The 15,249-nt window shown below is 47.9% G+C and overlaps 1 protein-coding gene across 8 annotated transcripts in view; it reads right to left on the bottom strand.

Moving 5' to 3' along the window:
* Positions 1–13,701, bottom strand: part of LOC308195839 (uncharacterized protein) — a 62,653-nt gene extending 48,952 nt beyond the window's left edge. For all 8 annotated transcript variants that reach the window (XR_013951872.1, XM_080593912.1, XM_080593914.1 and 5 more), the window contains exons 1-2: positions 13,233–13,701; positions 3,756–3,835 (exon numbers count right to left, since the gene is read on the bottom strand). Coding sequence is in view for 7 of the 8 variants with exons in the window: in XM_080593912.1 (XP_080450038.1) it covers positions 3,756–3,835; positions 13,233–13,406 (254 nt within the window). In the remaining variant the exon portion in view is untranslated. The remainder of the gene's footprint in view (positions 1–3,755; positions 3,836–13,232) is intronic.
* Between the last annotated feature and the right edge of the window lie 1,548 nt (positions 13,702–15,249).

Here is a 15,249-nt window from a genome sequence, read left to right as displayed (position 1 = left end):
GAAAAGAAAAGAAAAGAAAAGAAAAGAAAAGAAAAGAAAAGAAAAGAAAAGAAAAGAAAAAGAAAAGAAAAGAAAAGAAAAGAAAAGAAAAGAAAAAGAAAGAAAAGAAAAGAAAGAAAAGAGAAAAGAAAAGAAAAAGAAAAGAAAAGAAAAGAGAAGAGAAGAGAAGAGAAGAGAAGAGAAGAGAAGAGAAGAGAAGAGAAGAGAAGAGAAGAGAAGAGAAGAGAAGAGAAAAGAAAAGAAAAGAAAAGAAAAGAAAAGAAAAGAAAAGAAAAGAAAAGAAAAGAAAAGAAAAGAAAAGAAAAGAAAAGAAAAGAAAAGAAAAGAAAAGAAAGGAAAAAGAGAGGAAAAGAAAAGAAAGAGAGAAAATAAAAAAAAGAGAAAATAAAAAAGAAAAAAGAGAGGAAAATAAAAGAAGGTATACTGGAATGTACATGTCCTGGTCATCACTGTTGCTGATAGAGTTTCAGGGTATAGTGGACAGCAGATCAGATGGTAATGATACATGAATTTGTAGTGTGGTAAAAGCTATACACATTCAGACATATGTCATGAAGCAGGGAGGTAACAGTTCACTTGTAAAGCTTTGTGTTATTACATTCAAGTCTGTGTTCAATATTGCCAGCCACTGACTGACTGGAAGGAGTTGGAAGAAATCCCACAGCAATTCAAAGGGTGGAAAAATCACTTTGGGGGAAAGATTGAGGCTGAAACCCAGCATCTCATTAAGTATATACTTAACTTAAAGTACACGAGCTGTACTTCTGGCTTACAACTCCCTTTATAGCCCTGCTAGGTGACTTTAACAAAGGAGCTACATATCAGCTTAAACAGTGCACATGCTTAAGCACTTCCATAGACTGGAGCGGAAGAGTTTGGTCAGACCTGTAAGGAAAGATGACATAAGTCTACAAGCCCCTGAGCACTGAAAGGTGCATTTTGACTGCATGGAAATCAGCAGGCAAGCATGTATTTCCATAAGGCTGGGCTGTATTCTTACCCGTGGAACAAAGGTCTGAAAAGGAGGCTTAAACCAGCCACCATTATTTAGCTGGAATGGAGGAAAGCAGCAAAATCAGGCCTTTTGGGTGTATATTTTTTAAAGGTGAAAATTGGAAGGCTGTCAGGTGGTCTTTCAGGGGAATTCATATTGCTGGTAGTTTTAGTATAGATTTGAATAAAGCACTAGAGAATGCCTATAAAGAATAGCTTTATGTCTTTACATTGGAAGGCTGGGAGTTGTTCTTAATTCCAAGAATTTCTGATCATATGGAGTTGCCACAAATGCTCCACAATTCAAGGTGGGAAGAATGGCTGCTTTATGAGCTCTGAAATCATCTCTGCAACTGTTTGTAAAAGAATTCCTGTGAGACTGAATTCCTGATGCTGATTTTCAAACCAAGGAAAATTAATCTTTAAAGAATAGGCTGTGAAATGCTGAACTCTGATTGCAGATATGCTGGGAATATCTCTTCTGTGTAACCATTTATTGTGCTTGTAACGGAGAATTATCTGAAGTAGACAGCAGTCTGTTCTCAGAGATGGCATTTTGGGGGGAGTTAGTACTTGACTGTTATTGAAAGTCAAAAGAAGGTGAATACCCAGCTACTTAGACTCTTTTAATCATTGTGACAGACTGAGGGTTTTTTTTTTTTTAATTTTCCTCACAAATGGCAGAAAATAACTCTATTCGTTAAAAAAATATAACACTTCAGTGTCTCACTCAAATAATGATTGTAAAATTACTATGCAATTAATAATATCTGATGGTTTTGTAATTAGTATTAACAATTCCCCTTATATAAAAGAACATCTAATATTTAACTTAATCTCACGGAAATTTAATAGTGAAAAGAAGAGTGTTGACTTTGGCAGGGATTTAGTCTTGGAAAGTTAACAGGCACTCTTCTGGGCTTCACTAGTCAATATCCACAAGAATTTAATAAAACCCCTGCATAGGTTAGGAAAAAAAAGCAAGCGGGAAAGAGCAAGTGAATGATGCTTAGGACAGAACCTCCCTTTACAAACGTTGATCGCCCACATGCTTGAAAATCATGTTTGTCCTCACAGGATGGAAGTCAGGATGTGGGGTTAAATTATTCACGAGTGAACATCTACAGCTCCTTCACCTTTTGCTTCTTTCTCATTGCCCTTTATAGCCCAATTTTATATTACACTGTTTTATTCATCCCCTATTGATTTTTCTCTCTGGATACGATGTCTCTATAAACTAGTTCAAGTAACTAACTTGCAACCTATTGTTTTTCTCACACAGTTATTTAGCTCTAACATTCAGCACTCAGTCTCTTTAGGATGCAGAGTTGCTACAGCAGATGTTAAAATTTTTATGTGTAGTACAGTACAAAAGCTACCAAAAGAGGGCAACATATGAGCCAACAATGAGAAATGTATCCTGACAAGTTTACAGTTGTGTATTTGTGACACCCTTCCCCCTTTCTTTTTGATAGAGCAAGAAATTTTAGCAGAGCTGGTCAGGAAACAGAATTTCCATTCTGTGGGAAATTCTAACACTTGGGGAAAAAAAGTAAAGGTGCTGAAGTTTTCACAGAATGAAAACTCAGAGAAAATACATTTGGCATAATGGAAGTGTTCCATAAATGTCAAATCCTTCTCACACCAGGAAGCCCAAAAGTTATAATGACATTAAAATATTCAATTTAATAGGAAAAAGGTTAAATATGTGCTGTAAAGATCAAAACAAAATGAAATGAAGCAAAGAACACAAATATGTTTTTATTTTATGGCAAGCAATACTATTAATAGTATCGAGTGTAAATATTATTTTGTCTCCATTAAAAATGTTGTCAAAATAAGTATGCTCTCAAATAAGCATGCTGATAGAGAACAAGTTGTATTTTCTGAAAGATTATGTTTCCTCTGAACGTTACTTAATTATATTTCCTCTCAGTGAAATGTCTGAGAGAATTTCAAAATACTCTTAATAATCCTACGAAGGACTAAGGTAAACTGGCTGCATCCCAGGACCGTCCCTGAGGCAGGGTTTGCAGTGCTAGACAAAGAGCTATCCTCAGCGCCAGGCATGTGAGCTCGAGAGCAAGTATACCCTGGACAACATAGAATGTGCAGGCATTGGCAAACAGTTTGTTATAAACAAAGTTTTTTTTTTTTTTTTTTTCCCAAAGTATTCAATAGTACTCCAAGGAGTTAGACAGTCTTGAATACATGCCAAGCATGGCAATGGATACAGTAAGCAAATATAATCTACCTCAGTTAGGGTAAATATTTGGCTACAAATGTATTGAGAGCTCTTGAATTCTTTGTACGCTTCTATGATGAGAACCAGAGGAAAGGCAATGGAGATGTAAAGACTGGAGGGTGATTTTTTTCTTCTCTTATCAGCTGCCCAGATAGGCCAGCTGCCAGTCAAATTAAAAACCTCACTAGAGGAAATGAATGAAGGCCCGTAGGTGTAGAAATCTGCTGTTTATACAGCTGCACCAAGTTCTTGCTAATGATCAACCCGTATGGGCCAAGTCTTCATGCAGATATGCAAAATTCTGGGGCAGTGTCTGGGAGGCTGACTATGGAACTTAGGGCATCCTCTTTTTCTTTTTTTTTTCCTCCTCTCTTTGTCTCAGTTCCTTTTTCAAGACTGACTTCTCCTTGCTTCTATTACATCTCAAAATGCTGGAAAGTTTCTAGGAAGGAGAGGGGTTAGATCTATGATCTATCTGCAGGGCAATGAAGTATTTTGAAAGTTTGGAAGTACTCACCTGTCTTGGAGACAGGATGCTCTGCTTGCAGGAACAACACTTCTCTCATTTACCCGTGTCTTGCTTTTGCATCTGTATTTCTGTTGATTCCAAAAGAAGGAAAGATTTAATCTTCCTAGCCAGAAACAAATAGAGAGGTCTATCTGGAGGGTTTCTCTTGTCTGATCTATCACATGAACAACAACTTTGCATCATTCACCTGATGAAGGGCTGCAGAACCACAGGGTATAAAATAAGATGTTAGTAAAGGATGGGCAGCTGTGTACACTGTCTGTGATACTGTACCAAGTGTATTGACTCTAATCACAATGTTATCAAAGTTCCTACATTCTGGAAAGACATGAGCCTATATATACTCATCTGCTTGGCACTCATTTCTTATACTGCTCATCTATTTTTGATTAGTGTCCTGGATACTCCCTCCCAAACAATGATGCTTTTGGGAGACAAACAGGAAAGAGTTACAGAATATAATACATGCATTTTAATGGCACTATGAGGTGTGGTTTGTTATGCAGTTGTGTTTATTTGTAGGAAAAACGGTAGTTTGTATTCTAAAATTGCCTTGCGTCATAGGTGTGAGCCCACACAGTCAGTTTTGACTGTCATCTTGTACCACCATGTAACCCAGCAGCCCAGTGACAGGTGTTTGTTCACAAAGGGACTGGCCCATGCACACAGAGACACTTGATTCCCACAAGCAGTTCTCTGTGTGCCTTCGCTTCTCAACTTCTGCCAAATCCAAGCTGAAATTCCAGAAAGAAACAATAACACTGACAGGAGTCACTTCAGACTAGGAAGCAATTGCTTTAGCTCTGTGAACACAGACTGGACATTTTTGTCTTGTTTTGAAATTATTTTTAAACATGCCTTGGCTTTTCTGAGCTAGCACACTTTTACCCTGCAAGTCAGGTTATGAAAAGGGATGTGTTACCCCCTTCGCAGATGTGGTACGTGAGCCCAGTTACATCACATCTGAAGACAGATGGATCTCTGAGGGGAACTGCAGCATCCAATCATATGTTTTCTGTCCCTTGCTATTGATTCATGTGGTTAGTCTGTTTCTGATTTTTCTTCTCTGTGTAGTTTAAGGGCAAGTCTGTGGTTTGTCCCATGTGCCCAAGCAAGGGAGCAAGGGTGCAGAAGACGGCCTGAAAATAAATAAATCAGAAACAGATAGACTAGTTGCAAGGACAACTGCCAAGGGAGGAGAAAACACAGTATTTCTGTGATCAGGTACGTCTGCCCAATCAGAGGGGAGTCTGACATTTCGGTATGTGACATAACTCTCTACCACATCGAAGAAGAGAGCTGGAGCATCCTCTTCCTCGCCTGGCTGAGCGAACCTGTCTGGTGGGGTTTGCCCACACGGCATATCCCAGTGTGGGGAGGAACAGCTTCCCTGAGGTCGGGGTAGGGAGGAGCAAGGCTGGGAAACGAGAGGCTGCGCTCGCCTCTCCGGTGCCTCCCCCAGCAGCTGGCAGGGCTAAACTGACACGAGGAAGGATGTAATCTACTCCTGGTTGTTTTATGCTCCAAGCACATTACTTCCTTCCATGGAATAAGGGGATAGTCATGGATGTCGTTGTGACTCACGGGCTCCTGGGGCAGTGCAGCTCTGTGCCATGCCTATAATCAAATGACCCGGGGGGTGAATTAGGAAGGCTTTTGATGTCATTCTCTGAGCGCTGCACTGCAGGAGGCAAAGACTTCTTAATGTAACGTCAGTCTCTCTCTTAAACATAACCACCATGAAACTAACTTTGACTTGCCAGCAGCTGATACAGGCAGTGGCCTCCCTGCACCACTCTGGCACTTCGCATAAGAAATGTCATTGTGTGGGTGGATTAGGCAGAACCTGTCAAAGTTGTGTGCAAGTTCTTTGGCTGTGTTTCCTTCCCTGGGCTAATAATGCTGAGGAGATGGGGAGTGGGTTGACACATTTTCTGGCATGTGTCATGTAACCCAGTGAAGTGGAGGACATGTCAGCCACAAGACTTTTCTGCTTTAGTAAGCTGCAGGCAGAAGTGACATGCTGCAGTGGCTAACAGTCTTAATCCTATGTGTATTCACACTGCTGGCACTTGGAACACGGTCTCAGCTTCCCCAGGGCAGAGTGACGGAGCCAGAGGTATGTCTGGAGGAAAGGGTAAGGGAACATATCCAGGCAGATATTGTTTAACCTCAGGGAAGCAGCAGTAGACAGCGGCATTTGCATAACACATTACCTACAGGCAGACCCCAAAGAGATTTACAAGTTGACTGTCATGATCTCCCCAAGAACCACTGAATTTGGCACTGATATTCAGGGTGAAATATTCACTGGCTGTTTTGCAGAGTACAAATGCTCCATAACAGTTTGGCAGAGGATACACCGGATCCCTGTATCTAATGAGAAGAGACTTTTAGGACAGAAGATTCTAAAACAAGACAACCAGAGACTGATGAATTTAGCACAGTCACTGGTGCTAGGTCCCTAAACATATGAGGGGAGTTTATAGGAATAGTGGGAGAAAGACAGTTTCCCAAGGAGCAGCACAGTTGCAAGTTAAATCATCCTCAGGGGAGCAGGGAAGAGCGGTGGATTCACTCTCACAGAGAAGCCTGGTTTTGCACAGCTCTCTGCTTAAAGCCCGTGCTGAGGAGATGCAGCTTGAGGCAATATGCTGGGTGAGTTCCTCAAAAATCACCATCAGAATAGCAGAAGATGCTACGAGCACGTCTACCCAGTATGACTGAGATGCTGCCTCCTGTCACTGCTGCTATGTTGCAGGCTGTCAGGAAAAGACGGGGCAGCTGGGTGTCAGCTGCATGCCACACAACACAGTGGTCATAGGTCTGATATGACTTATAGCAGGAGCAATACCCAATTCATTGGAAAGACACTCTGTACTGTTTTTCTTGTAACTCATAGTTAAAAGGAACAAAGAAAGAAAGAAAGAAAGAAAGAAAGGAAGGAAGGAAGGAAAGAAGAAAAAGAAAGAAAGAAAGAAAGAAAGAAAGAAAGAAAGAAAGAAAGAAAGAAAGAAAGAAAGAAAGAAAGAAAGAAAGAAAGAAAGAAAAAGAAAGAAAGAAAAAGAAAAAAGAGACCAGCAAACTCTGCAATTATCTAAGGGTGACTGACAGTTGCTACTCTGTTGTAGTATCTCAGGTCAGGAATTGTCGTTCCCAGGTTCCCTGTAAAACTGAAGAGAAGAGCAGTAGTGGCATAAACACATAAATTAAGTGGTAAAAATACAGCTTGATGGGCATGGAGGCAGCCCATTCGGACGGGAACTACACAATAGCCCCACAGGGCAAGGATGCTTCCTCCCTTCACTTGCTGCTGTTGAGCCACAACATGGGATTGTAGTATGGGGGTGACAGACCCTGCCCAATAGCTGTATCTCCTGCAAGCATGCACCATCCCTTGTGGTGTGAGTGCTGCTCCTGTGTCAGATGGTGCCTAGCATGTGGGGTCAAGGAGCTGGACAGGAGCTCGAGGGGCTGCACTGGGACGCTCTGAGATGCCAGTCCTGCAATAGGGGAGTGAGAGACAGAGGATAATGCTGAGGTGGGAGATGACTCTGCCACTTTGTTTATGCCTGCCTGCACTGCTTGACATTCATGTGAAGTTTGAGACAACCTGTATCAACATGATGCCTGACAAGTAATTTGTATTGTCCCATGATCAGCATGACCCTGCTCAGATTGCCAGAAAACGTCACATCTCCAGTTGTGTAACACCATCACGTTCTCTAGATCCTGGGCCTGCAATCATTATTGAGCTAGCTGTTTGTGCACTGGGGTGGAGGGTGGGGTGGGGGGGGGAGGGGGGGGGGGAGTTCAAATATTTTTAATCACTAGAAATGGTAGCTATGTGTCCTTTGTTGAGAGTAAAGCAACCTGATTCCTCATACATCCACGTACTGAAAGGAGGAGCCCATTGGAGAGAAAAAGTATGTGCTAGCAGGGATAAAGGAAGAGCTTTCATCTGTGTATGAGTACATGACGTGCAGGGTACACAACAGCATTTAGGTAGATACCAGTGTTTTGTAATTCAAGGATCACGTAACTTAAAAAAAAAAAAAAAAAAAAAAGGAAAGAAAAGAATCCACTGCAGCCACAATGTTTTTCATTTACAGACAAACAAAAATTAGCCTAAACTCTGCATGTTCATTTATTACTTTATTTCCCCCCACCTTGTTTGTTTGCTTGCTTGCTTGCTTGCATGGTAATGTGTTTGCTGTTTGGTTGCTTGTTTGTTTTTATTTGAAATCACATTGCATGTAATTTTCTGAACTCTTGCTGAGCAGAGAGCCTAGTAAATGTGTGTGTTTATGTGCTACCTTTGTCTATGTACAAAGACTGATGGATAGCTAATAAAATGCACATCTCTGCAATCCTTTCATGCTTAAGATCCCCAAGCAGAAGTTGTGAGTGTTCAAATAAAATAGAACTGATCCAAAATGTACATATTTAGCTTAGATAATAGCAGCCCCCAGAAATGTGCCTCTTTCTGCTGTTGGAAATCTGTCAGCTGAACAAAGAGCAGGATATAGTGTGAATCAGGCTGTCCTAAAAGCTTTATGTGATAGACACACTTTATGGAGTTATTTCCATTTTTCTCACATTTCAAAAACAGACTCAGACCTTAATTATCATGAGGACAAATTCCACAAAATCATTATTTGTAGTCAAGGATTGCAATGCATTTTTAAAGTCAGATTATATGTTAAAAGAACACAGTTTTTCCTAGGGCTTGTACAAAGCTGTACAAAGCTTCTCCTTGTTCCCTCCATCTGAAAAATTATTCTTGAAAAGTCATTCTGCGTATCTTTTTGCTATTTTTTTCAGAGAGAGAAAAATATAAATGAGCTGTGAAGCTTGTGTTGTTCTGAACTCTTTCTCTCCTCTTTCACCGATGAGTTCATCAAACAAAATTCCACAAGAAACAAATGTTATTATGAGATTAGCAGAATGAATGCCAGAGTTCAGATACTAAACATTTTTTTTTAAAAACAGTGGGCTTAATGACGTGAAGGAAGTTGTAGTTTAAACATCAAGGTCAATTATTTCGTTAAATATTATTTAAAAGTTACTTGCCTTGAAACAAAACCAGAGCTATCCATTTCCCAAAAATGCAAACAGATTATTCTGCCCCTGTTTGTCAGCTTCACCAGATAACTTCTATTTGATCTTCAAATGAAAACAGTTTCTGTTTCAGATTTATACAACAGGCTGCCTCTAAAAAGAAGAAAGATCTTAAGGTTGGAACTGCTGTTTGCTTTCCCTTCTAATCTTGTGAGCAGATTTGCATAAGAAAAGCAAGTAGATTCGAGTCTGGGTTTTTCTGTCTACATCGAAGGCATGAGTATCAGCCAGTGCTCTCCATTTATTCAGAAAGAAAACGATTGCTTTTGTAAATCAGGTGAGCAGGAAACCCTTCAGTAAATTCAGCTAGATTTCTCTAAAAGGAACAGGGGCTACTTATCAAGACTAAATGGAGTTTAGTTAAGTAATTATAATAGTCAAACAGAGAGAGTCCAAAAACTAAACCCTTCAGTTCCAGGTATGTTTCCTGATACTGTATACTTAGCTTTAAAACAACATCCAGAATTGGTATTTCCTGGATCTTGCAAAGCAGCCTCTTGTACTGCCAGGTACCCTTCTCACAGTTTCTAACAGCATCAGCCTCGCTCAGGACCTCAGTGAGCAGAGCAGTGCTGGGTGGTGATGTGAGCTCTGGCTGTCTGACCGAGTGCGTGCCCCCAGCTCCAAGAGTGACACCTGGACCAAGCCAGGTAATTCTACCGTAGAATGGGGATGCGGAGCCGTCCCTACAAGAGTGTGTGAAGCATAACAGCTCAGTGTGTGCAATGTACTTTGAGATTCTTTTGGTGTGTAGAAGTGCAAGTTATTTTGTAGGAAAAGGGTTGAGGAGGGACGTTTTAGATCACGGGGTCAAGTCCCTTGCTGTGGGTGGTAACCCCATCTCAGAAGCTGGTTCACAAACCAGTCAAACTCCATCTCCCAGCTGCTTTGGTTGCTTCCTGCCTGTGGAAGGCCTTTCAGGGTCCCCACCACTCTGATGGGGTGAAGCTGATTTCTATTTCCAGCCTGAATCCCTTCTTCGTCAGTTTTTACCAAATGTCTCTCAACATTATTTTATCTAGGAGGAGGGGAGGGAAATTGTCTCATAATTTTAAGATTCATCTGCATTTTCCTCTCAGCCCCAGGCACCTGGTGGAAAGACGCCAGCAATGCTGTAGGCTGGTTCGATGTACCAATAAAAATAAAATAAAATTAAAAAAAAAAAAAAAGGAGTAAGAAAAGCGCCATTCTTAGAAAGCCTCCAGCGTTCCAGCTCGAGCACAAACAGCTTCTTATTTGGGACTCTCCTCGGGTAAATCAACAGCCCCGGGGCGAAGGGGCCGCAGCTCTTGTGGTTTTGCGCAAACCCAGACCCCCCCCCGGGGGCCGGGGGGGGAACACGAGAGGGAGGGAGGGAAGGGGAGGGGAAGAGGGAACCATCCTCAAACCACTGCTGAGACCTCGGCCGAGGGGGGCCGAAGCCCCGCCGGGGAGAACCGGGGCGGAGGAACCCCCCGGGCCGCCGGTGCCCGCCCGCCCCGCCGGGGCTCTGCCCGCTCCCCCGGGAGGCAGCGGCGGGGCGGCGGGGCCGCAGCACGGCTCGGCGGGGTGGCAGATCCCCGTTCTGCCCCTTGGCTCGGCTTTCCCTCCTCCCAGGGAACAGAAATCTTTGCTGGAGCTGCGCTCCCGGGGGCCGGGGTCGATTTTTTCGTTTGTTTGCTTTTCACCTCCTTCCGCCGCCCTCTTTCCTTTTGCCCCGCACCGGCGGCACCGAGGGCGGGCGGCGGTGGCGAAGCAGAGCGCTGCCGCCCGCCTCCTGCCCCCGGCGAGCCCCGGGCACGAAAAGGAGCACTCCGTGGGGCCGAAACGGGGGCGAGCGGGAGGGATGCGAGGGCTCTTTCCCCTCCCCGAGGTGGGGGACGGAGTCAGTGGGTCCGTGTCCCCCGGCGGCCCGTGCCCTGGGTTCCCACGGGTGCAGGCGGTGCGCATCCCTCGGGGGGACGCGGGGCGGCGGCAGCTCCGTGCCCCCCGCGGGGCGCCGCTTGCACCGGAGAGGTGCGGGCTGGAGCCCGGGGCCCGGTGGGCTATCGGGAAACGCCGCCTCCAGCCCCGCATCGAAGAGCTGCCAGCCCGTGGCGACCCCTAAACATCTAAATCACCCCCAGACCCCCTGGCCCAGTGACGCTGAAGCAAAGCCGACCAAACGCCCTCGAAGCTCGGCACCCCCAAAAGGAAGCAGAAAACCCCAAACCGAGCGAGCCAGCAGCACCACCACCGAGCAGCCCCGAAACGGCGGGGAGAGCCGCACCGGCTCTTCCAGCCCGCGGCCGGCCGCAGGGGGCCAGGCTGCTGCTCCCCAATTCCTTCGAATTGAAGCCGATTCCCCGGCTGACAACGGGGCCGGGCTGGGGTTGAACCCCCGAGCCCCATTACATTGAAACCGCGAGCAAACAGCTGCAGGTTAAGGTTCAGGTGAGAGGAAGCGCTCCCAGCAATTGCGGAGCGCTGCCGCAAAACTTGCGGGGGGCCGGGGAGCCTCGCAAGGAGGGGATGCAACGGGAGAGCATCTCCCGAGGGCTCCCGGAGCAGCGGGGGGAGCAGGGGGAGCGGGGCGCAGCTCCGGGGGGCAGCTCCACCGGGACCCGCCGGGCTTTGCCCCGGGCGATCGGGCATGGAGCTGCAGCAGCCTTTCCGGGAACAGGCTCCTAGCAGCTCACCGACGGCCGGGGGGTGGGGAAAATGGAATAAAAGGCTAAAGAAACAGCGCGATTTTGGGACCGGGACCAAATCCTAACGTGTTACATAAAAGCCACGGGCGGTTCTTATCAGCGAGCCCGGCCTGAAGAGAAACAATCCCCAGGAGCGGCTCCAAAACAACCGTGTTAAAGGAACAATTGTGAAATGCCAACTTCCCACCAGAGTATGAACAGCAGGAGCCAGGCATGTCCTGTCTGTAACCGGGCTTCTGACAACCAACAGAGAGAGGGAGGGGACGGGGGGGATCCTCTCTTGACAAGATTTATCAAGAAACATTTAACTGGGCTTTAATCATATTAGCAAGAGCCCAATTAGGGCTGAGAGCGAAGCGAGGCGGCCGGCGGGCTGGGGAGAGGAGGAGGAGGAGGGAGGAGGAGGAGCGAGCGATGGAGTCACTCGAGGATAAAGTCCTTTCATCAGGCTGCGCTCTCGGCAAGCAGAGGAGTGCGAATAATCACTGCCCTTCACTGGGGGGACGGGGGAGGGAGCGGGCGGGGAATGTGTGTAAAGGATCATTAAGGCCAGGCAGAAGGGGGTTTTTGTTGTTGTTGTTGTTGTTTTTAATTATTACGGCTGTTAAGGCTGTTAAGGGCTTTCTCGGGCGCTGTTCTCAGGAACGGAGCGGGGAAGAAGCGAAGGGGCCCGGAGGCACCTGCTACACCGCCACGACCTGCTCTGCCCGAGCGGGGAGGACTCCCCTTCCCGGGGCAAAGAGGGGCTCTGTCTCTCCCCTACCCCTTCCCCTCCAACCTCCCCGAGGGAGAAACCACTTGGCTGTCCTTCCCCAGATTGCCTCTCCGCGATGACGAGCGCTTCCCCGGCTCCATCTCTCCTCGTGGGGGGGGTCCCGGCGCCCTCTCCCCACCGGCCTCCCTGGGCAGCGCGGCCCCCGGCGGACGCCACCCCGGTGGCCGTGACCGGGGGGCTCCGCCGAAAGCCCCTGGGAGAAGCGAGGCGCTGGGGCCACCCGGGACAGGGCCACGGGGCGGAAGGTGACTTCCCGGGGGGGGGGCTCAGATTTTCCGCACGCCTACACCCCCTGCTTTAGCATGGGCAACCTGCCCCGTCCTTAGAGACTCGCCCTCTCCAGCTGTCGGGGATGGGGAGGGCGCACGGCAAAGAAATAAAACAAGCCCAAAGCTGACAGGTGGGGCTGGAGGGAGAGGCTGGGGGAGACGATGTCGTGTCGTGTCCCCCCCCCTTCGCCCTCTCCCCCCCCCGGGTTGCAGCACCTCGGGACGCGCCGGTGGGAGCACGGCAGCGGCGCTGGGCGCCGCGGGGAGCCGAGGCGGCCGTGACCCTGCCCGCGGCTTTCGAGACATGGCCAGCAGCTGCCAGCAGCCGCTCCCCGCAGGATGGGGGAGATAAGGCTGTTGGGCAACGCCACACCTTTCGCCCAAGAGGAGCAGGGTCTTTGCACGGCCGGGCAGAGGCTGCTGGCTATTTTTTTTTTTTTTAAACACAACAGGGCTTGGGGGTGGGGGTGATGTTTGCCATTCGCACCGATGAGCATCCCCGCTGTCAGAAGAGACCCCCCCCAGACCCCCCAGCACCGAGGGGCTCTCCCCCCTCTCCCTCCTCCCTGCCGCAGCGGCCCCTTCCCCGCCGCCCCGTGCCCCTTTTTGTCACCTTCCCTACCACTCTTACCTTGCCGGCCCGGCCGTCGAGGGTCTCTCCCCCCACCCCAGCCCCGTCTCCCGCCCCCCGCCCCGCCGCCGCCAGCCCCGCAGCGGGGCTGTCGCACGCCGCCGCGCCGGCAGGGACCCGGCTCTCGCCTCTCTCGCTTCTCTCGGCTGGCGCTGGCAGCCCCGCCGGGTTCATGCGAGGACAGCGGCGGCTCCGAGCCGCGGCTCGTCTGCCTGCCAACGCCGCGGCGAGGCTGATGCTGCCGCCACGGCCGGGGGGTGACTCAGGGCGGCCCGCGGCAGCCGCTGATTAGCGGATCAGAGAGCTGGGCACGTCGCGGCCGCTCCCCGCCGCCTTCCCCCGGTCACATCATCCTGCCCCCACACCTCCCTGTCCCCCACCGCGGCCCTTCCGAGCCGGGGGAGAGCCCCGCCGGCACCCCGGGGGTCCGGCCGGCGGCCGGCAGCGCTCCCGGAGGCGCCCGCCTCAACGTAAGTGACCGCGGCGGGTGGCCATTTTGTGAGGGCCCGGGTGGGGGGGGGGCCGTGCCCCCGGGGCCGTCTCTGAGGGGCTGCTCCGGGTGACAGCGGCTGGTTCGCTCGGGTGGGCCCGAGGATGGATGAAAACAGCCTCCCGGTCCTCTGTGCCGTCCTTTGGGGCTATATCCCCCCATTTCAGGGGGATAACAAAACAGGGGTGGCATCTAAAGCTCCTCCCGGCCGCTGCTTTGTGGGGATGGTCTCCAGACAGGGTCCCCATCTCGGCCTCCGTGCCCCAGGCGGTGTCCTCGGAGTTCATTTGGGCACAGGGAAGCGCAAAGTGGGTGGGGGAGGAAGCGTGGGGACCTGGAAAGAGCTCTGGGGTCGTCGTCAGGGAAGATGGTGAGCCTCGGCGTGAGGCGCATTCGATGATCTGCCGTGTTTAGCAAACAGGCTGCCGAGTTGTAGCTGCATGTGGTTTCCATGGAGTCCCCATGGCACGTCCCGGCTAGAACATGCTGCAGATGTCCTCACGGGGAGCGTGTTTTCCCGCTTCTCTTCAGAGATCTGTGTGGTCACGTTTCATGTCCACTGCACCACCTTTGAGAAGCATGCTTTGTGCATGGCATCTTTGTTCTGAAACATATTTTTGAAGGGAAGCTGTGGCAAAATACACCTTCCTGTCCACACTTGTACCAGTTGTACGCACAGCTCTCAAAGCTCCAAAAGCCGTGCCTTCCTGAAGAAATTAAGAGAATATTAAAAGCATGTTTATTAAGAAACTCAAGCCATGAAGGTTACTGGAAATGAGTGCCATGTTCTCTGGATACACAAACGAATTTTGGATGTAGAAAGAATGCATGACTGGGCCTGTACTTAAAAATACTCTGAAGCTACTTGTCAGAAAAGTGCTAAAATGATAAGCTGTGGACTTGTGGACAGGGATCATCTTGTCAGTGCTTTGTCTTGAAGTTCATTTTAAGTCCAAATTTCAGTCCTTTGAGAAAAAAAGAGTAGGAGTAGGAAGAGGCTATTATAATAGAAATGCTGACATTGCTAACTATGGCGGTGTGAATTCACTACTATAATAAGACCTCAGCTAGCAGCCTAATTCCAAAGAGGTGATGTTATCCAGTAATAATGTAATCAGTTTGTTGGCTATAACATAGGAAGCTGGGAATTGGTCTAATTTATTGCTATTTTTGGCCAAAATTTAAAAAAAAACAATAAACCTATATGATGCCAGGATCAAGGCAGGAGAGCTACCTTTGCTGTTTAAAATAATAAAGCAGAGTTCTTGAGCATTTTGCACTTCGACACAGTTTTACAAAAGCATATTTAAAAAGGGACAGTTAGTGAGAATGCAGGCTTTCAAGCTAGGGATTGGAGGATGGAAAGGCCCAAGGGTGGAACATTGTTAGAAGTTTTCAGAGAGGTCCCAAAAGCACAATGTTCACTTTACAAAATAGAAGTTTTCTCCTGGGTAATTGCTGAATGAGTTTGCATTGATTTGCAGCTGCGAATTTCAAGGAAAAAAGAAGGAAAGAAAAGAAATAAAA

This window comes from Anser brachyrhynchus, assembly GCF_964034855.1.
Source record: "Anser brachyrhynchus genome assembly, chromosome: 5".
Lineage (NCBI taxonomy): Eukaryota > Metazoa > Chordata > Aves > Anseriformes > Anatidae > Anser > Anser brachyrhynchus.
The sequence above is the reverse complement of the archived record's forward strand: the minus strand, read 5'-3'. Positions and strand labels throughout refer to the sequence as shown.